This window comes from Pantherophis guttatus, chromosome 4 (assembly GCF_059756535.1).
Source record: "Pantherophis guttatus breed Tessera chromosome 4, ASM5975653v1, whole genome shotgun sequence".
Lineage (NCBI taxonomy): Eukaryota > Metazoa > Chordata > Lepidosauria > Squamata > Colubridae > Pantherophis > Pantherophis guttatus.
In genome coordinates this window covers 154,602,199-154,623,404 of record NC_142066.1, presented here as the reverse complement: position 1 = coordinate 154,623,404, position 21,206 = coordinate 154,602,199, and the positions used below count along the sequence as shown (strand labels likewise).

Here is a 21,206-nt window from a genome sequence, read left to right as displayed (position 1 = left end):
TGCCACTGTAGCTGAGTCCATCCACCTCGTTCCTGATCATCATCTTCTTCTCTTTCCTTCCATCTTTCCTGCCATTATGGATTTTTCAAGAGATCTGGGCAATTGATTGAGTGATTGATTGATTATTGGCCATCATCTTGTTGTCAAGTCTTGGATAGCCCAGATAGATCTTCTCCAGGCTGACCTGTCCCCAGTCTGGTCCTTCAGACTTTCCAATAATGGATGCATCACCGCTGTAACTGAGTCTGTCCATCTTGCTTCTCTTCTTGTCTTTCTTTCCACGTTTTCCACCATTGTGGTCCTCCTCAGAGTGCTAAGTCTTCGCGTTGAATGATGACCTGCCATCCAATGTGTGATGAGTTCTAGGTAGATCGATCTTCCACATGACAATCTGTCTTGGTCCTTCAAGACTTCCAATGATGCACTCACTGCCACCGTAACGGAGTCTGGTTGTCCTCTTCTTCTCTTTCTTTCCATCTTTCCCAGCATTATGGACTTCTCAAGGAAGATGGGTCCTTGCATTGATTGATGGGTGATGATCCATGATTAATGGTGTGTTGACACTTGATGACGAGATAGACTGACCTTCTCCAGGATGATCTGTCTCTAACCCGGCCCTTCAGGTCTTCCAATGGTCCTCCTATCATCACAGTAACTGAGTCCATCTACCTCCTGCTACTCATCTTCTTCTCTTTCCTTCCATCTTCCCCAGCTTCACAGCCTTCTTTAAGTTGAATAACAGGTTTTTTCCCCCTGATTGTTGAGTTCTGTTGCAGACTGAGTTGGAAGGAACCTTGGAGGTTATCTAGTCCAACCCCCTGCTCAAGCAGGAAATCCTACACCCTTCTGGACAAATGGTTATCCAATCTCTTCTTGAAAATTTCCAGTGATGGAGTACCACACACCATGAAATCAAACTGAGGTTTACCTTCTAATTCCTGCACGGAGTGTAATTGTTTTCTATGTTTGCAATTCCCTGGTAATCTTTTCTTTTTAATCACAAGGTATATAAAAACAGCTGCTACTACATAAGGTGTCCGTTTAAACAGATGCCAATGGGAACATCCTCTTCCAGTGTGTATAGCAAACAGGAACTTGGTATTGTGTTTAACGATAGCAGAAGGATTGTTCTCCTAATGTGAATTGGCCTTGGCCCTAACCTTGACAATGCATATAACAGAACAATTATAATATAGACTGATTCACATTATTAACTCAGAAAACAGACTGAGAGCAGAGATCATTTAGTGGCGTGAAAACTTTTGCAAAGGTTTGTTCTGATGACGCAACCAAGCAGGAGCTCAAAATGTGTTCAAGAATGATTTTAAAGATAAAGTCACGCCAATGGGTGCTGAGGATCGCCGAGTTTTCAATTCAATCTTTGAAATTTAACAGGGCAACAGAGTTCAAAGGGACCTCGGAGGTCTTCTAGTCCAACCCCCATTCCGTCAATTCTTGAAAAGCTCCAGTGTTTTTTGAGATTTGATTCAACAGTTGATTCAGTCAACGTGCGCACATTGAAATGGATTTCTGAAAAGCAGCTGTGCAAACTAGATAGCAAAAGAGGTTTCTGATTGTTCAAGCTGTCGGCCAGTGGAACAGACTGCCACATGACATGAAAGAGGATTAGTAGCTGGAGGACTTCACGACAAGACTGGAAAGTCCTCCATTGGAAGGGCTCTAGCCCAAATTTACTCCAACATGCTCAGTTTTCTGCTACAGTGGGTACCAGTAGTTCACTTAACATGGTTGTTAAGTGAATCTAGCTTCCCCGGTGACTTTGCTTGTCAGAAAGTCACAAAAGGTGATTACACAACCCCAGGTCATTAACTGAATCAGTCGTCAACTGTCTGAATTTTGATCATATGATCATGGGAACCCTGCAATGGTTTGTAAGTGTGAAAAATGGTCCTATCAGTTTTTCAGTGATAAAACTTTGCCGCGGTAAACTTGAATGGTCACTAAATGAACTGTTGTAAGTTGAGGACTATCTGTTCCGCTCTATAATGCCTTGGTAAGACCACACCTGGAATACTGCATCCAGTTTTGGCCATCACGATATAAGAGATGTTGAGACTCTAGAAAGAGTGCAGAGAAGAGCAACAAAGATGATTAAGGGACTGGAGCAGGAGTGGGTTCTAAGATTTTTTACTACCGGTTCTGTGGCTTATTTTGTGGGCGTGGCTTGATGGTCATGTGACAATTATTTAGGATTTAGCAGAGGTACTGGTCTACCAGGCTTTTAACTGCTTGCAGAGCTGTACCGGTCTACCCATTTATTTTTTGCAGGCACCGATCTACTCATGTATTTTCGCACTGATCTACTCATGTATTTTTGCACCGATCTACCCATTTATTTTTGCAGGCACTGGTCTACTCATTTGTTTTCTTTTAACACTGATCAGCTGTAGGGCGGCCCTTTGAAGCCCTGTGGCAAGAGTTTAAACACTTTTTTTCCCTCTAGCCATCAGCTGGGACTCAGGAGGCAGCAATAGATTGGGGGTGGGGCCAAATAAAAGGTAAGAATAATGCGGGAAGCAGAACCGGTTTGGTGACGTCATATCGTCACCGCTACTGACTCCACGGAGCCGGGCGGAACCAGGAGGAACCCACCACTGGACTAGAGGCTAAAACATATAAAGAACGGTTGCAGGAATTGAGCATGACTAGTTTAATGAAGAGAAGGACTAGGGGAGACATGATAGCAGTGTTCCAATATCTCAGGGGCTGCCACAAAGAAGAGGGAGCGAAGCTATTCTCCAAAGCACCTGAGGGTAGAAGGACAAGAAGCAATGGATGGAAACTCATCAAGGAGAGAAGCAACCTAGAACTAAGGAGAAATTTCCTGACAGTGAGAACAATTAATCAGTGGAACAGCTTGCCACCAGAAGTTGTGAATGCTCCAACACTGGAAGTTTTCAAGAAGAGGTTCGATAACCATTTGTCTGGAATGATATAAGGCAGTGATGGTGAACCTTTTCGGCACTGAGTGCCCAAACAGGAATCACACACACATGCCTTGATAGTACAGTGGTTTAGTGCACCCTGTTATTAACACAGTTGCCTGCAATTTCTGCTGGTTCAATTCTCGCCAGGCTCAAGGTTGATTCAGCCTTCCATCCTTTCTAAGGTAGGTGAAATGAGGACCCGGTTTGTGGGGGCAATAAGCTGACTTTGTATAAAATATACAAAAGTATGAAGGCTATTGCTTAACGCATTGTAAGACGCCCTGAGTCTCCGGAGAAGGGCGGCATATAAAACAAATTAAAAAAAAAAATGCGCGCACCAGAAACCCAAAAACCAGCTGGTTGGTGTGCATGCATGTGCCGGCCAGCTGGTATTTGGGTTTCCGGCGCTCTGGCGCGTGCCATGACCACCTGGCCGGCACTCATGTGCGCATCAGTAATCAGAAGAGCAGCTGGCAACTGTGCATGTGCGCCCACAGAGAGGGCTCTGCATGCCACCTCTGCCATGCGTGCCATAGGTTCACCATCACAGATATAGGGTCTCATACTTGAACGGGGTTGGACTAGAAGACCTCCAAGATCCCTTCCAACTCTTGTTGTTCTGTAAACATTGTGGGCATTTGAGACAATGGTTTTGCCAGACCAATAATCCAAATAGCATTTTTCCCAACAGGATTTTCCTAAACAGGCAAAAGTTATCTGTTGTGATTTATGAATCAACTCTAGGAATAGCCTGAAAAAGCTGTCACCCTAAAACTGGGCTGGATGGGTTTTACTTTACTGAGCCTTGGTAGTACAGTGGTTTAGTGCACCCTGTTATTAACACAGCTGCCTGCAATTACTGCTGGTTCGAATCTCGCCAGGCTCAAGGTTGACTCAGCCTTCCATCCTTTCTAAGGTAGGTGAAATGAGGACCCAGTTTGTGGGGGCAATAAGCTGACTTTGTATAAATTTTCAAAAGGATGAAGGCTATTGCTTAACGCATTGTAAGCCGCCCTGAGTCTCTGGAGAAGGGCGGCATATAAATCAAATTAAAAAAAAAAACTTTCAGAAAATCTCAGCCTTCAGATTGTTAGGGGAGCCCAGGGTGGGATTTGTGTCAAAACAGTCAAAATGGCAGCCATGACTACAGAGAGATGGAGGCCCTCCCCTTCTCCCCCCCCCCGTTTCAATTGTGCAGATGTATCAGCCATCTTGACTTTTTTGACCTCACTCCCCTCTGCAGCAGGGGTGAAATCCAACAGGTTCTGGAGAACCGGTAGCAGAAATTTTGAGCAGTTCGGAGAACCGGCAGCGGAAATTTTGAGTAATTCGGAGAACGGGCAAATACCATCTCTGGCTGGCCCCCAAGTGGGGTGGGAATGGAGATTTTGCAATATCCTTCCCCCAGGAGTGGGGATGGAATAGGGATTTTGTAGTATCCTTCCCCTGCCGCGCCCACCAAGCCGCGCCCATCAAGCCACACCACGCCCACCAAGCCATGCCCTCAGAATCGGTAGTAAAAACATTTGGATTTCACTACTGCTCTAATCGGGTCTAGGATTTTGTTTTGGGTGTTCTGGTTTCATGGGGAGGGAAAAAAGAAGAGAAAATGTCCATTTTTTTTTTCATATTAAGCCTTCTTTTTTTTATTTACACCGTGACACATAATATTCCCTAGGTTCATTTTAAGTCTACAATAATGTTGGGGGGGGGGGAGGAAGATCCAGGAAGCACCACTTACATTATACATAACAGTCTTGCAATCTTTTTTAACTGCACTCATGGCAGCTGGAAAAAAAAAAAGGATTTTATTCTTACTGAGGTAAGAAGTTCAAGGCGAAATCTGACCGGAAAAAAATTGCAGAGGCAGCCCTACTGCTGTTCTGAAACTTAAGGCACAGAAAGGAGCATATAATTTAGTTTCTTCCTATCTTGTCCCTTCTCAAAATCAAGGGGGGGTCCACCAAATTACTTTCCTTTCCTTGAAAAGTGCCCTTCGCCCCTACTGAACCCTGGAAGTGGAAGAGGAACAGAGATGGTATTCAGCCGGTTCGTTCAAGTTCGAGTGAATCGGTAACAGAGATCGCGGGTGGGCCTGCCACCTGCCATGGCTCTATGTCATCCTATTCTCAAGGCATGTGTGGAAAGTGCGCAAGCGAAGTACATGCGCGGAAGGCCGGGTGCATGTGTGGCAGGCATGAATGTGCACGGCGAACCAATGGTAAAACTATTGGAAACTCACTGCTGACGAGGAATTTATCTCATTGCACTGTCTTCCCAGTTATCAGTTTTTCCTCTTTTGAGCATTTTATTCCTACAGCCAGCCAGTGAGAGGATTATAACTTTGCTTCTGTAATAAAAACGGAATCGCTTTTATGCCAAATTAGGTCTCCAATCGCGCGCCCCAAAATTCCCAGCATTTATTCGGACTATCAATTGATTTATCTGTGAAATATGTCAACATGTTGCATGGTGACTTTTAAGATGGGCGGACTTCGGCTCCCAGAATTCCCTAGCCAGCATGAGCAGACTTCGGTATTTGAACTGGTGAATTCTGGGAGTTGAAGTCCACACATCTTAAAAGTTCCCATGGTTGAGAAACACTGCCTAAATAGTGCAAACTAACGTACGGAGAGCAACTCCGGTGTGATCTATTCAAATAGAAACCACTGTTTCTCCACAGAGATAAAATAATAAATAGACTGCAGACCTTTTATTTCTAGAACACAGAACTATAGGTCCAGAACTGTCTGGCAAACTACATTTTGAGTCTAAAAATGGCAAGCTTCAGTTACAGAAATTAAAAGACGAGATGGCCCTACAGGTTTAGCTCTCTAGTAGCTGAGAGTTCCAAGGACTGAATTAAAAATAGATGACAATTCAATTATTTTTAAAAAAAAAAAATTAAGAAAAAGAAAAGAAAAGAATCGGCAGTGATGCTTTTCATTCCAAACTATTTTGGGCTACCCAAAAGAAATGTCCTTGGGAACCAGTGCTTAATGGCTCTTTTTTGTTGTTGTTTTGTTTAATTTCGGCTTCCTAGCTTTAAAATGGATCCAGGGATTGTTGTCATCGCTCGGTTTTTTTAAAACAAGAAAGGGGGCTGCCATCGGTATTGTTCAACCAATATAATCACAGGATGTGGCAGGGATTCAGCAACGGAATTTGATGGGATGTCGACAGATTTACGGCTCTTCCCCCCCCCCTTGGTTCGGGTTGACCTCCTCATTTCCAAACGTTGGAAGCTCGAAGGATAAGTCAAGCCACCTTCTTAGAAGCCGCAAGGAGGAGTACGAGGAGTCCATGATGAAGGTCCTTGGTGGGTTTGCATCTGATCGGGCCGGGGATGAGAAACGCCCAGGTTCCCTCTGGGGGTGAAGTCTGGTTTTGCTGGAAGAAGTCGGTCACAAGATGGGGTCAGTGCCATTCCAGCTGACCCTGGCTCCCTTCCACCTAAAAGACCCAAAGAGGCAGAGATTCATTTTGATGGTTTCCCAAGAGTTGTTCAGGTGAAACAATTTCTGTAAAACTAGACTCAAGAAACGCTTAAAACGGGCAGGGCAGTGGTGGGTGGCTCCTGGTTCGCACCGGTTTGCAAGAACAGGGAGTAAAAATTTGTAGTAGTTCCGAGAACCAGTAATAACATTGACTGGCCATGCCCCCAAACTGGTCCGCGGCCTAGTCGCCGCTTGCTTACCCCGCCCACCTCATCAGAGGCTTTTTTTTTTTAACTTTTAAAAGTATTTTTTCTACAACCTCTTCGGCTGAAAAAATGTTTTTAAAAGTTAAAAAAAAAAAGCCTCTGATGATCCCGCAGTTCAGCTGGGATCGTCAGAGGCTTTTCAAAGCATTTTTTCTACCACCTCTTCAGCTGAAGATTAAAAAGGTTAAAAAAATCCTTTGAAAAGCCTCTGACGATCCCAGCTGAGTTGCCTGATCGGCAGAGGCTTTTCAAAGCATTGTTTTCTGCAACCTCTTAAATTTGTAGGAAAAATGCTTTTAAAAATAATAATAATAAAAAAATATTGGCCATGCCCACCCAGTCACATTACCCCCACCAAGTCATACCCACAAAATAAGCCATGCCCTCAGAACCAGTAGTAAAAAAAATTTAGACCCCCCCCCCTCCGGGCCAGGGGTTTGTAAGAGGCTGCTGCTTTTAGTCAAGAAGTAGAAGGGAGAACTTTCTACTCAAGGTATTCCTTGATTTACGACCACAGTTGAGCCCAACATCTCTGTTGCTAAGCGAGACAGTTGTTAAGTGCCCTGTTTTTACAACCTTTCCTGCCACCGTGGTTAAGTGAATCGTGGCAATTGTTAAGTTAGAAGCACGGTTATTAAGTGAATCTGGCTTCCCCGTTGACTTCGCTCATCAGGTAGTCGCAAAAGGGGAACACGTGACCCCGGGACGCTGCAGCCGTCATAAATACGAGTCGGTTGCCAAGCGTCTAAATTTTGATCACGTGACCACGGGGATGCTGCAACGGAAAAGCGGCCATTAAGCCACTTCTTTTGGCGCTGTTGAACAGTCACTGAATGGACTGTTGTAGGCCGAGAATTACCTGCATGTGATATCGTTAAAAAATCAAAGAGGACAATCACCCAGTTGTGGGGCAGGCTGTTGTGGCCCACCATCTGTTTCTTGTGGACAGTAGTTTGCAGTCCAACAAGTGCAACCAAAGAGATGCACCCTCTAAATGAGCCCTCATATTACAGGTAGCCCTCGACTTACGACGATCACTTAGCGACTGTTCCAATGCACCCACCTGCAGGCTAGAGACACGGATGGGAAGTTACGACAATCAGGATCTCCCCTCTGGTCACATGGGCCGAACGCTGCGCGCTCAGGACTCAGACCGCCCTTAGAGACCTCTGCCTTGCGCATAATCACTCACGCCCTTGTCACCTCCCGACTGGACTACTGCAATGCTCTCTACATGGGGCTCCCCTTGAAAAGCACCCGGAGGCTCCAGCTGGTCCAGAATGCGGCCACGCAGGCGGTTATGGGCGCAACTTGTTGTGCCCACGTGATACCCCTCCTGCACGAGCTGCACTGGCTCCCAGTGGTCTTCCGGGTGCGATTCAAGGTGTTGGTTACCACCTTTAAAGCGTTCCATGGCATTGGACCTGCCCCCAGAAATGCGTAAGATCTCTGATCTCCGTGTGTTTCGCTGTGCCCTCAAAACCATGTTGTTCCGCCAGGCTGGGCTATCAATGTAAAGATTTTTAATTGGTTTTAAATGGGATTTTAAATTTGGGGTTTTACAAATTGGGCCTATTATTTAATAATTTTAATTATTTTTAAATTTTGTCTGTCTTTGTGTTTTTAATTAGGCTGTACACCGCCCTGAGTCCTTCGGGAGAAGGGCGGTATAGAAATAAAATTAATAAATAAGAAATAAATAAAGCATCCCGCAGTCACGTTTTGTGACGGTATTAACCAAAAACCGGCATTTTATTCCCAGTTTTCAGCAAGACGAGTAAACAAGTGGTTCGCTTTAACAACCGTGGCATTCCTCTCTTCCACGGACTGGAAGTGAAAGCCCCACCCTTGGCCTCTGCAGAACCCATGATGGCGTCCGCGCATCTCAGCAAGTCTGTTTTACGATTTAGTTAAGGCAACCAAGCCTCTGGAGGGAACAACTAACTGCCATTTAACAGCCCAGCTTCTGTGTCTTGACCGGGACAATAGGACTTAGTCGGCATCTCCTAATTGGCGCCTTTCGCCTGCAGGATGAAGGCTCCTAACAGTCCCAGCTAACTGTTCTCTTAACAAGCCCACCATTCATGCTTATTTATGGCCCCAGCTTCAAGCAGAGCCAAATTGACTAACGCTATTGAAATCTTTCTTGGGAAGCAAAGAAAAGAGACAGAAAGTGGGGCAGGAGAAGCCAGCTTTTTGGAACAATGTTGTTCGCCACCTTAACTGAACCATAGAGATCCTCTGAAGATTCAGCGGCATCGAATTCATCTGCAGTGGGGTTTTTTTCCCCCCTCCCCGCTTGGTCACTTCTAATTTTAAAAAGTCATAGAAAGCTGCAAAAAGTTCAGATCTCTGCCTGAATCCTCACAACTGTCGTAGGAGACGTTGTACACGATTATCCGCGTTTGTATCGGACGGTGATTTATTTCTCCTGGAAAAAGAGGATTTTATTCTTCGGGCGAATAGAAGGAATGCAGAAATAATTCATTTCCCTGGCACGGATGGGTGGGGTTTTTGTTTTGTTTTTTTAACTAAAGCCAAACATATCAGCCTTATAATGCATGCCGTTCTTAGTTTTTATGAATAATAATAATAATAATAATAATAATAATAATAATAATAATAATAATAATAACAACAACAACAACAACAACAACAACAACAACAACAACAACAACTTTATTGGAATTTTAAAGAGAAAGGTAAAAACTAATAAGAACAAATGCTGAGAATGAAAAGGAAAAGGAAAGAAGGAAAGAACAAAGGTTCAGAAATCAAAGAGAAAGGGAATATATTAAAAAAACCGACGTCTTGATTTTCTTTTGGAGAAACCCATGGAACAGAAGTTGCCTTCAGAATTGGTGGGAGCTTCATCACTGGAAGCTTTCAAGAAGAGACTGGACTGCCATCGGCCAGAAATGGTGTAGGTGGGGTCTCCTGCTTGGGCGGGGGGTTGGACTAGATGACCTACAAGGTCCCTTCCAACTCTGTTAAATCTGATCTGATCTTTTACAGCAGCCATAAGTATAAATGTGAATTTATACAAATGTAACTCTGTGGTTACAAGATTGTTTATCTCTTTTTTACAATCTCTTTTTTTCCCCCTAATCATGAAAAACATATATAATTTCATTCCCCCCCCCTCTTTTGTGCAAAAAAATCAATAAGTCAGCATGCATGGACTTCAACTCCCAAAATTCCCCGGCCAGAATATGTGAACATCAATCCCAAAACTGATCCCTTTAACTTCCAAAATTCCCTGGGCAGTATGTGGACTTCAACACCCAGAATTCCCCAGCGCTCTCGAAATTCCCTAACTAGCATGTTCGGACTTCAATTCCCAGAATTCCCCAAAAGTTACCTGAAGGGAGAGAGAGAGAAAAATACACAAAGTGTAATTTATCTCATTTTATCGAACGCTGCTAGGAAGTATCAGCCATCAAATATATTTTTATTTCTTCCTTTAGGTCTGTCGACTTTGGTGGGAATTTTTATGGAAGATAACATTTATTGTCTCTGGAAACAAATCTTTGCATTGCACAGATTTGAATTCAAGCAGAGTGGGTAAAAAAACGGATTATTATTTTTTATTTAAATCGGATTTTTTTTTATTTAAATCAGATTTTTTAAAATTTAAATCGGATTTTTTTTATTTTTATCAAAAATAAAATGCTTTTGGAGTAAAAATCTATCTAAAGATGGTTTTCTATTTTAGATACATTAATAATTTAGTTTATTCAGCATGAAATGGAGTTTAGTTATGTAGCAAGAGGCTGTATATTCCGCAATATTTACATTTTTGGTGAACTAATTCAATGAATACAAGCTCTGCAAGCTGAGATAACATGCACTGCATTGATGCATTGACACAATTTCACAGTAACCATGAGATAAATCATAAAACGAAGTTCAGGAATATTCTTTTATCCCATTGTTTTGCAAATATATGTACACTACAAACTGTATGATTGTTTGAAGTGAAATGCATCTGTACCACCAGTTGAGGTGAAGAGGAAGGGCAAGCATTAAAAATGAAAGTGAAACCTTCTAAGCAGCGCATAAATATAATATTAAAGAGCACCTGTCATTTCAGATCCATCATGGCAGCGTCTGTTAGCGGGCATCCACTCACCTGCTGCCCGACACAATGAATGGGACTGCCGGTGAGTCAACAGCGGGTGAGAGGAGGAACCGCTGCGGGACAGAGATGATAGTTGCTCATTAGAAATTATGATTTAAGTCGAGACAATTTAAATCAAGCCTTTTTACTGGTGATTTAAATCGTGATTTAAATCAACTTGGTTTAAATCAAGCCTTTTTACTGGTGATTTAAATCGACTTGGTTTAAATCAAATCAGTTTTGATCGTCACGATGTAAAAAAGATGTGGAAACTCTAGAAAGAGTGCAGAGAAGAGCAACAAAGATAATTAGGGGACTGGAGGCTAAAACATACGAAGAACGGTTGCAGGAACTGGGTATGTCCAGTTTAATGAAAAGAAGGACCAGGTGTGACATGATAGCAGTCTTCCAATATCTCAGGGGCTGCCACAAAGAAGAGGGAGTCAAGCTATTCTCCAAAGCACCTGAAGGCAGGACAAGAAGCAATGGGTGGAAACTAATCAAGGAGAGAAGCAACCTAGAACTAAAGGAGAAACTTCCTCACAGTGAGAACAATTAATCAGTGGAACAACTTGTCTGCAGAAGTTGTGAATGCTCCAACACTAGAAGTTTTTAAGAAGATGTTGTATAACCATTTGTCTGAAGTGGTGTAGGGTTTCCTGTCTGGGCATGGGGTTGGACTAGAAGACCTCCAGGGTCCCTTCCGTTATTCTATTCTATTCTAAATCCACCCTGAAATTCAAGCAAGATAAATGCTAACAAAGGCAGGTCTTCATTTGGGGGGGCTGGCACTTTTTGAATCCAAGATTGAGAAAAATAAACAAAAAACGTAAGTATCTCTTTCTGGATAGAGTAGAGTTAACACGAGTTATTTCCTCCACTGGAGACAGAAAACAAGGAAGGATTAAGAGAACAAGACCGAGCCTTCCTTCGGGCAAAGAAATGTATTTGCCCGATCAAAAAAAGATCAAGGAAACCCACATTCCATTCTCTCTTCGATCTTAATTCAACTTCTTAAGCATATTTTGGAGACTTGAATTAACAGGGGCAGCCAAGGACCTTAAGCCAAGCAGCCTTAAAGGAATTGGGAGGTGTTAATGACCTTGGAATGGTGAGACAGGAGCCCAGGGGAAATATTTCTGAAAGGTTATGAAGATCAAAAATTAAAAGTTTCCCCAGGCCGGGTGCACAGACATTCCAACATTTGTTATGAAACAAAAAAAAAAAACCCTTTTTTTTGCTTTTTTTTTTTTTAAATCCATTCTGCAATCTACAAGCTCCGGAGACGGTTATGAAATTTATTATTTCCCCCCCCCCCACTTAAATCAGCCACAACCGCTAAACACCCCAGCAATTTTTCCTCCCTCTTCCCCTTGTAGGCTTTTAAATAAATAAATAAATAAATCATCAGGAAATAATTGGCAATAGAGGTGATTGGAGCCATGCAGCTTCTCGGGTTGCCATAGAAGCCAATTTTATTTTATTTTTTTTATTTTAGCTAAAGGGTTTGCTGTATATATCTTTAATGTATATGGGGATTTAGAATGAAGGGAAAAGATCTATTTATCTGCACCCACATTTGCAAGGGGGGGGGGCGAGGCCTCAAAAAGCAAAAAGGGACTTGTGATTGTGTGTGCTGGAACAAAGGGACAAGGCTTTAACTGAATAGATGCAACAGTAGAGTAATTGTATAGTAATAGGCTGCAGAGCAGAGCAAAACAGAACGGAACAGAACAGAACAGAACAAATATTCTGCATAAGGGCATGGAAACCACATTGCATTTATTAATTGCCCAAAGATACATGACTTTTGGGGGAAAAAAAAAAGGAAAACAAAAATACAGATAGTCCTCGACTTGCTATCATCGAGCCCAAAATTTCTGTTGCTAAGGGGGGGGACATTTGTAAAATGAATTTTGCCCCATTTTACGACGTAACTAAATGAACTGTTATAAGTCAAGGACTACCTGTAGTAGGCTACAGAGTAGAACAGAAATTCTGCATAAGGGCATGGAATACGCAAACACACACAAACACATAATGAAATTACTCACGCAAAGAACAAAGAAGAGGGGCAGAGAAGAGCAGCAAAGATGATTAGGGGACTGGAGGCTAAAACATACGATGAACGATTGAGGGAACTTAAGATAATTTTTAAATGTTTTTTATAATGATTTTTTTAAATGTGAGCCGCCCTGAGTATTACTCAATGAATACTCAACTGAATACTCAAATGTGAGTATTGTGAGCCGCCCTGAGCTTCGGAGAGGGGTGGCATATAAATTGAATTAATTAAATTAAATTAAATTAAATATGTCTACTCTAACTAAGAGAAGGACTAGGAATGACACACGATAGTGGTCTTCCAATATTTGAAGTCTTGTCACAAAGAAGAAGGAGTCAACTTATTCCCCAAAGCACCTGAAGGCAGGACAAGAAGCAATGGATAGAAACTAATCAAGGAGAGAAGCAACCTAGAAATAAGAATTTCCTGACAATGAGGACGATTAACCGGTGAGACAGAAGTTGCCTCCAGAAGTTGTGGGAACTCCATCACTGGAGGTTTTTAAGAAGTGACTGGACAGTCATTTGTCTGAATTGGTATCGGGCCTCCTGCTTTAGCAGGGGTTGGAGTGGACTAGATGACCTCCAGTGTCCCTTCCAACTCTGTTGTTCTGTTAAGCTAAACCGGAGGGGGGTGGGGCTGGCACTTACTTCGTCCGAATGCAATGCTCCAGAGGGGAAACGAGGTCGTTCTCTGGGTTTTCCACATAAAGCTGTGAGGTGTCTGTGGAGAACAAAGAAGGTCATTGCCATCAATCATTTTGGCTCATCTGCCGGAAACGAGATGGAGAGACAGATGGCGGAATTCACCAACCCTCATTTAGAGGAAACAGAGACAACGACTGGCCTATCAGCGGTTATGAATATGGATAGATATACAGCGGTGGCGAAATCCAAATTTTTTTTACTACCGATTCAGTGGGCGTGGCTTGGTGGGCGTAGTGTGGCTTGGTGGGTGTGGCTTGGTGGGCGTGGCAGGGGAAGGCTACTGCATAATCCCCATTCCCTCCCCGCTCCTGGGAGAAGGATATTGCAAAATCTCCATTCCCGCCCCACTCTGGGGCCAGTCAGAGGTGATATTTGCTGGTTCTCCGAACTGCTCAAAATTTCCGCTACGGGTTCTCCAGAACCTTTCAGAACCTGCTGGATTTCACCCCTGGTCATAAGTCACCTTTTTCATACGACACTTTTTCAGCGTCGTCATAACTTTCAACGGTCACCGAACGAACTGTTGCTAAGTCGAGGACTACCTGTAGTCTGTCGTAACTTTGAACAGTCACTAAGCGGTTATTAAATGAGGGCTTCCTGTACTTTTCGTTACTTCAGCTTCTCTGTCTCCCCTCCCAATCCTCAGGGTTACGCATAACTTGGCTGAGTTCGGCCAAGAAAGCATCTTTTGAAGATCAGGAGAAGCCGGGAGAAGATGGATGCAACTTCTGGCCCGAAGGTTGCCCCAAACCCAAGAAGAACGAGTGCGAATTGCAGCAGCAAAATAGCAAATTCCACCCCATTTCTTTCAAAACAAGTTATGCACCCGTCTACCAGGAGGTTTGGGGAGGGGGCGGGAAACAGACGACATGGTTAAATCTGTGGGCGTCCTGTGAAAACAAAAATTTCAACCTGCCAAGGATGACAACAGGCTAACGGGGACGCAAGGAAGACGGAAATGTCAGACTCCACAGCTCTGCAATTATACCGCGGAGGTGAGAAATAAACAGGAGAAAAAACAGGGGCACCTGACCGCAGAGTCACAGAGGAAAAACGGGCAAGAGAGACGGATGGCGTCCCGCACTATAAATGCGATTTGATTTGGATAAAAGTTTTTCAAATACTACTTGCCTGTTTGGAATTGCGAGCTAATGGACAGCGGAGGCTTAAAAAAATAACAAAAATGAAACTGCCTGAAATTTACTGAAATGGACATTTATTTAAAAAAAAAAAATAATAATAGCTTGCCGTTTTCCTTTTATTTCCGTTAAGTCCTCGAGTTAACAACCGTGGCTTACAAATTGGGCTTAGCAGAACTTCCACTGCTAATCAAAGTAATGGTGGGGAGTGAGTCCAGCTCGATTTCATTCGTTTTATTTATTTATTAAATGTTCATGACGCCGCCCCCCTCTCCGCTGTAAGGAGACTCCGGGGCTCCATTTTATGACCTCTTTTTTTTTTTTTTTTTTTTTTTTTGCCACGGTGGTTAAGCAAGCCACTGCAGTTGTTCAGTGAATTAATTGCCTGGTCTTTAAATGAATCCAGCTTCTCCCTTCCTCACCCCACCCCATTGACTTTCCTGAGTTCCCGCGGTCACGTGATTGCCATCTGGGTTCTTGGCAACAAATTCACTTTTACGACGGGATTGCAGAATTGTGTGGTCCAGGGTGGGTTCTACTTACCTTTACTACCGGTTCGCATCGCACCCGCGAGCGCAGATAACCTATGATGATGTCCGGCTTAGTGGGCGGAGTCTCCCTCTGGTTTTACTACCGGTTCTTGTGAACCGGTCCGAACCTAGGGCAATCCATCACTGGTGTGGTCACATGAGAATGGCATTTGCGACCCTAACCCAGCGGGGTTAATTCACTGAGGAAGTCAGGAGGAAATTCACCTGTTGTGATCACGCAGTGTCTTGCTTAATGACTCTGGTGATCCACTTAACAACGGTGGTTAAAAAGAAGCTGGTAAAACTGCGCGATGCCTCACTTAACAACCACATCACCTTAACTATAAATTAAATTGGTCCCAACTGTACGGATAGTCCTCAATTTACAACCACAACTGAGCTAAAAATTTCTCTTAAGGGAGATATTTGTTAAATGAGCTTTGCTCTATTTCACGACCTTTCTTGCCTCAGTTTGTTAAAGTGAACCATTGCAGTTGATTAAGTTAGCAACACGTTTGTTAAGTGAATCTGGCTTCTCTCACGGACTTTGCTTGTCAGGCGGTCACAAAAGGAGATCACGTGACCCTGGGACACTACAACTGTCATAGGTATGAAACAGTTGCCAAGCATCCAAATTTTGATCACGTGATAACAGGGAGGCTGCAACGGTCGCAGGTGTGAAAAAGTCCTTTTTTCCAGTGTTATTGTAATTTCAAATAGTCACTAAATGAATAGTTATAAATTGAGAACTAGCTATATTGATAACTTCCACCTGTTGACACTCATATTTGACTATTATACATAGACAGGGGGGAGAGAGAGGGGGGAGAGGGAGTGGGAGAGAGAGAAACAGAGAAGAAATGATAGATAGATAGATAGATAGATAGATAGATAGATAGACAGACAGACAGACAGACAGATAGATACAGAGAAAGATGATAGAGAGAGAGAGGCAGAGAGACAGAAAGAAACAGAATAGATACAGAGATGAGAAAGAGAGGGAGAGGGGGAGAAACGAGAGAGAGAAGAGATGATAGACAGATAGAGAGAGAGACAAACAGACAGACAGAGACAGACAGACAAGATAGATAGATAGATAGATAGATAGATAGATAGATAGATAGATAGATAGATATAGAGATATAAAATGTTAAATGACTAATAGATGCTAGATATAGGTGAGAATAGATAGATAGATAGATAGATAGATAGATAGATAGATAGATAGACAGATAGACAGATAGACAGATAGACAGACAGACAGACAGACACAGAGAAAGATGATAGAGAGAGAGAGGCAGAGAGACAGAAAGAAACAGAATAGATACAGAGATGAGAAAGAGAGGGAGAGGGGGAGAGAGAAAGCGAGAGAGATGATAGACAGACAGACAGACAGACAGACAGACACAGACAGACAGACAAGATAGATAGATAGATAGATAGAGAGAGAGAGAGAGAGAGAGAGTTGATAAAGAGATAGAGAGAAACAAACAGAAAGAAACAGAGAAGATAGATACAGAGAGAGATTCACTTAACAATTGTAGCAGGAAAAGTCATAAAATAGGGCAAATTTACATAACATATGTCTTACTTAGCAACTAGAAATTCTGGCCTCAATCGTGGTCGTAGGTCGAGGATTACCTGTACACACATACACACCCTCACAGATACAATACCAATTTCCTTTGGGCATAAAATACAGGTTAGGATTTCCTTGGCTATGCTGGCTGATCACATTTAGGTAGGCAGGTATGCAGTGATTTGACTGAAGTAAAAGGATGAAATGAAATTAGACTTGTTGGGATGTTATTATTGTTATTTATTTTTTTTGGCTCGCTCCTTTTTCTTCATTTGGTTTGGAAAAATGCCCCTGGCATTTCAGCCAAAGGCCGAATGTTCTAGATAAATGTGCAGATCGCAGCATAACTGGATTTTGCCCTCCCCCAAAATATTTTACCTGGAATGACCTGTAATTCTGGTAAACTGCAGTCTTGTTTTCATAACTGTCCCTGGGAGAGATCTTCAAAAAGTGAAGATTTATTAATTATGATTAATGAAATGTAGAAGGTACTCTAAACAACTCTGGGTAGTTTACACTTAAAAAGTTAGTGCAGAAATAAACTGGCTAAGGAGAAGAGCAAGAAAGTAGGTAAAATCATTTCTCTGTCTAAAGCCTCTGGAAAAAATGTTAATTAAATGCCTTCCTATCAGTAGAAGTGTGAGGTCCTTGGTGCTTTATTAGTTCAGTGGTTTTCTTGCAGACATTTCATGACCCAACTAGGTAATATCATCAATGCTGCAAGGGAGAGGAGGAGGAGGAGGAGGAAAGGAAAGGAAAGGAAAGGAAAGGAAAGGAAAGGAAAGGAAAGGAAAGGAAAGGAAAGAAGGAAGGAAGGAAGGAAGGAAGGAAGGAAGGAAGGAAGGAAGGAAGGAAGGAAGGGGAGGAGGAGGAGGAGGAGCATTTCATGACCCAACTAAGTAACTTTATCAATGCTGGAAGGGAGGGAGGTTTGCAGAGAGGAGGACTGTGGGGTCCTTGGTGCTCTCTGAGCTTGTTTGTTTTCCTGTAGACATTTCATGACCCAATTAGATAACATCATCAGTGCTAGAAGGGAGTGGCATCTGCTCTATGTTTATATACCAGTGAGTTGCCTCTCAGTGTTGGTGGGAATATTTCTTTCTTGGTGATTCTTAGGGTATTGTTTACTTCTTGCTTCTTGACCAATATTAATCTCTAGATTGTTCCTTTACCTCTAGCTGGGACACTGTCTGGAAAAAAAACCTACCACCAGGGATCTCACAGTTCTCCTCCTCCTTCCCTCTTCTCTTCTCCTTTCCTCCTCCCTCTTTCTCCTCCTCCTCCTCCTCTGTAGCACTGATGATATTACCTAGCTTGGTAATGAAATGTCTGCCTGAAATCCCTCAAGCATGGAACCCACAGTTCAGTCCTGAGCTACAAATATTTTCTTTTATCCATATGAGTAATATCTGTTGAAACCACAACTTCCAGAATTCCTAACTAGCACGGATGAAATCCAGTGGCGGGTTCCTCGCGGTTCGGCCCGGTTCTCCCAAGCCGGTAGCGGTGACGATATGATACCTCTGCTAAATCCTAAATAATTGTCACATGACCATCAAGCCACGCCCACAAAATAAGCCACACCCACAGAACCGGTAGTAAAAAAATTTAGAACCCACCCCTGATGAAATCTGAAAAGTCTGCAAGTTGTGCTGCTAATGAAGGAAAGGTTGAGGAAAATGATGAATTATGACCTGCCAAGAACCAGGGAAGACTATACTGGTCATACGTCCGCCACTCCCTGAACCTTGTTCATATTTTGTGAAAGATTTTCGATCCCCCTACCGATGGTTAGACGGATCTCCTCTTGCTGATTGGCTAAACCATCGTAATAATACAGATCAAACCGGCGTTCCGTCCTCCAGTCTCCCAGCAAATCCTTTCGCAAGCAGAAGAGGACGCTGAAGTGACTCTCGCTGCACACCACCCAAATGGGAAACCTGGGGGTCTTGAGATAACAGCCCACCTGAGCAAAACAAGAAGAAGGAAAAAGTGCCTTTATTTAAAATGTCTGCGGAGATTCTCAATCATTCAGGTCACGGTTGTCCCAAAGGTGCAGGAGAATGAAACCATCAGGACAAGATTCATCAGTCCAAATGCATTTAAAAGACACAGACCACTCTTTTGAAGACAGCAAAGCAGGGGTGAAATCCAGTAGGTTCTGGAGAACCGGTGGCGGAAATTTTGAGTAGTTCGGAGAATCAGCAAATGCAACCTCTGGCTGGCCCCAGAGTGGGGAGCGAATGGGGATTTTGCAATATCCTTGCCCCAGAAGTGGGGAGGGAATGGGGATTTTGCAGTATCCTTCCCCTGCCACACCCACCAAGCCACGCCCACAGAACCGGTAGTAAAAAGATTTGGATTTCACCACTGCAGCAAAGTCCACATTTTGGACAGAGAGGACTGCTGGTTTTTTGAAAGAGGGATCAAAGAGGCCATTGGTGTCAAAACTGAACAGCCCTCTCTCAACAGAGGTGGGGAGGGATACAACATTGTCTATCTCCAGTCTACAACACAAGTCCTTTCAGCAGCTCCAAGAAGGCTCCACACTCATTTGCACCACTCAGGTGACTCTGAGGACACAGATAAATCTCTCCAGGTGGCCTCAACGACTCTCTAAAACAGTGTTTCTCAACCTTGGTAGCTTGAAGATGGGTGGACTTCAACTCCCAGATTCTGGGAGTTGAAGTCCATCCATCTTCAAGCTTCCAAGGTTGAGAAACACTGCTCTAAAAGGATGCAAATGACCATCTTTGTCTGCAAGGAGTATAAATCTTTCTATTCCCCTCCATCCAGTCAGAGCTGAAGGAGCTTCTGGGATGGGAAGTGAAATGTCTTCAAAAGAAAAAACCAGAAAGTTCAGTTGCCTCTTGAGAAAAAAGCAACTTTGGGACCACCGTAGGTGGACTGAGGATCTCCACAGACAGATCTTTAAAGTCCCCCCAAAGTTGAGAAACACATCCTCAAGATAAACTATTTTCTCTATTTTAAAAGCCATTGTTTGACTCTCCCCAGTTATTCTCTTTGTTGGCTGGGTTGCACAAATTCTTGAACTGCGAAGAGGGATCCCAGTTTAGAGCGATGCTCTCCAAAGGGTAACAAAAGGGCCCGTTCAGCTGGGGAAGATAAAATCGGACGGATTTCCTTTCTAAGCGCCGGCATATGGTAGCACTTTGCAAAGCAAACATGGTTCCCTTATGCTCCAACCTCAGAGTCTCTTTTGATGTCCAATTAGAAACACACTGGGGTATTTTTTTGGAGTGAAGCCACCGACGCTGCCCAAAATTTTAAAGAAGTTTCCATCTCCGAGAGCAGGTTTCCCACGAAATATACGATGAAAGGTTGCAGGAATTGGGTAGATCTAGTTTCATGAAAAGAAAGACTAGCATGACATGATGGGAGCCTTCCAATGTTCAAGGGGCTGCCCCAAAGAAGAGGGAGTCAAGCTATTCTCCAAAGCACCTGAGGGTAGAAGGACAAGAAGCAACGGGTGGAAACTCATCAAGGAGAGAAGCAACCTAGAACTAAGGAGAAACTTCCTGACAGTGAGAACAATTAATCAGTGGAAGAACTTGCCTCCAGAAGTTGTGAATGCTCCAACACTGGAGGTTTTCACACATTGATGGCAACGTATATATTTCTGCCCAATTTCTTTTTACAGTTATAGGAGCATCTCCAAGCAGCCAAAGAGGTCGCCTTAATCCAAGCAATTGTTCAGTGCCTCTGAGCAATTATTAACAGAAACTAATTAGGGAGGGAAACAACTTAGAAGTAAAGAGAAATTTCCTGACAAGTGAGAACAATTAACCAGTGGAACAGGACTTGCCTCCGGAAGTTGTGGGTTCTCCAGAAGATCCTTGGAAAGGAGTGAGGTTGCACAGTGAGATCATGCCAAACACGGATTAAATAGTGCAGCCACCATTCCGAAATCCGTCAACCAGTAGTTTTGTCCAAGTAAGTTGGATAATTATGTTATATTATGGACCACTTGCAAGCATCTAAATCTTCCTCCAGGAAGTCTTTACAGGTGAGTCCTCAACTTATGTCCACAATTGAGCCAAACGTTTCCATTGCTAAGCAAGGCAGTTATTAAGCGAGTTGTATCCCATTTCACGACCCTTTTTGCCATGGTAGTTAAGCGAGTCATTAAATAAATCAGGTGGTTGTTAAGCGAATCTGGCTTTCCCCGTGACCTTGCTTGACTAGAAAACTTGCAAATGACATTCTCAGGATATCAGGATGCCTGAAACAATCATAAATACATGTTCTGTTGCCAAGCACCTGAAGTTGGATCGTGTAACTGTGGAGATATAGCAACAGTCGTAAGTGTGAGAACTGGTCATAAGTCACTTTTTCCAGTGCTGTTGTAATTTTGAACGGTCATTGAACAAATGGTTATATGTTCAGGTCCGTGT

At 43.2% G+C, this 21,206-nt stretch overlaps 1 protein-coding gene across 3 annotated transcripts in view; it reads right to left on the bottom strand.

The window, feature by feature from the left end:
* Window positions 1-4,564: 4,564 nt before the first annotated feature.
* MINDY4 (MINDY lysine 48 deubiquitinase 4) overlaps window positions 4,565-21,206 on the bottom strand; it is a 104,495-nt gene continuing 87,853 nt past the window's right edge. For 2 of the 3 annotated variants that reach the window (XM_087893120.1, XM_087893121.1), the window contains exons 16-18: window positions 18,577-18,757; window positions 13,487-13,559; window positions 4,565-6,401 (exon numbers count right to left, since the gene is read on the bottom strand). In XM_087893120.1, the coding sequence (XP_087749246.1) occupies window positions 6,353-6,401; window positions 13,487-13,559; window positions 18,577-18,757 (303 nt within the window). In that variant the 3' untranslated portion in view covers window positions 4,565-6,352. Of the gene's footprint in view, window positions 6,402-9,311; window positions 10,013-13,486; window positions 13,560-18,576; window positions 18,758-21,206 lie in introns of those variants that run through there. The other variant, XM_087893122.1, reaches the window with a different exon arrangement.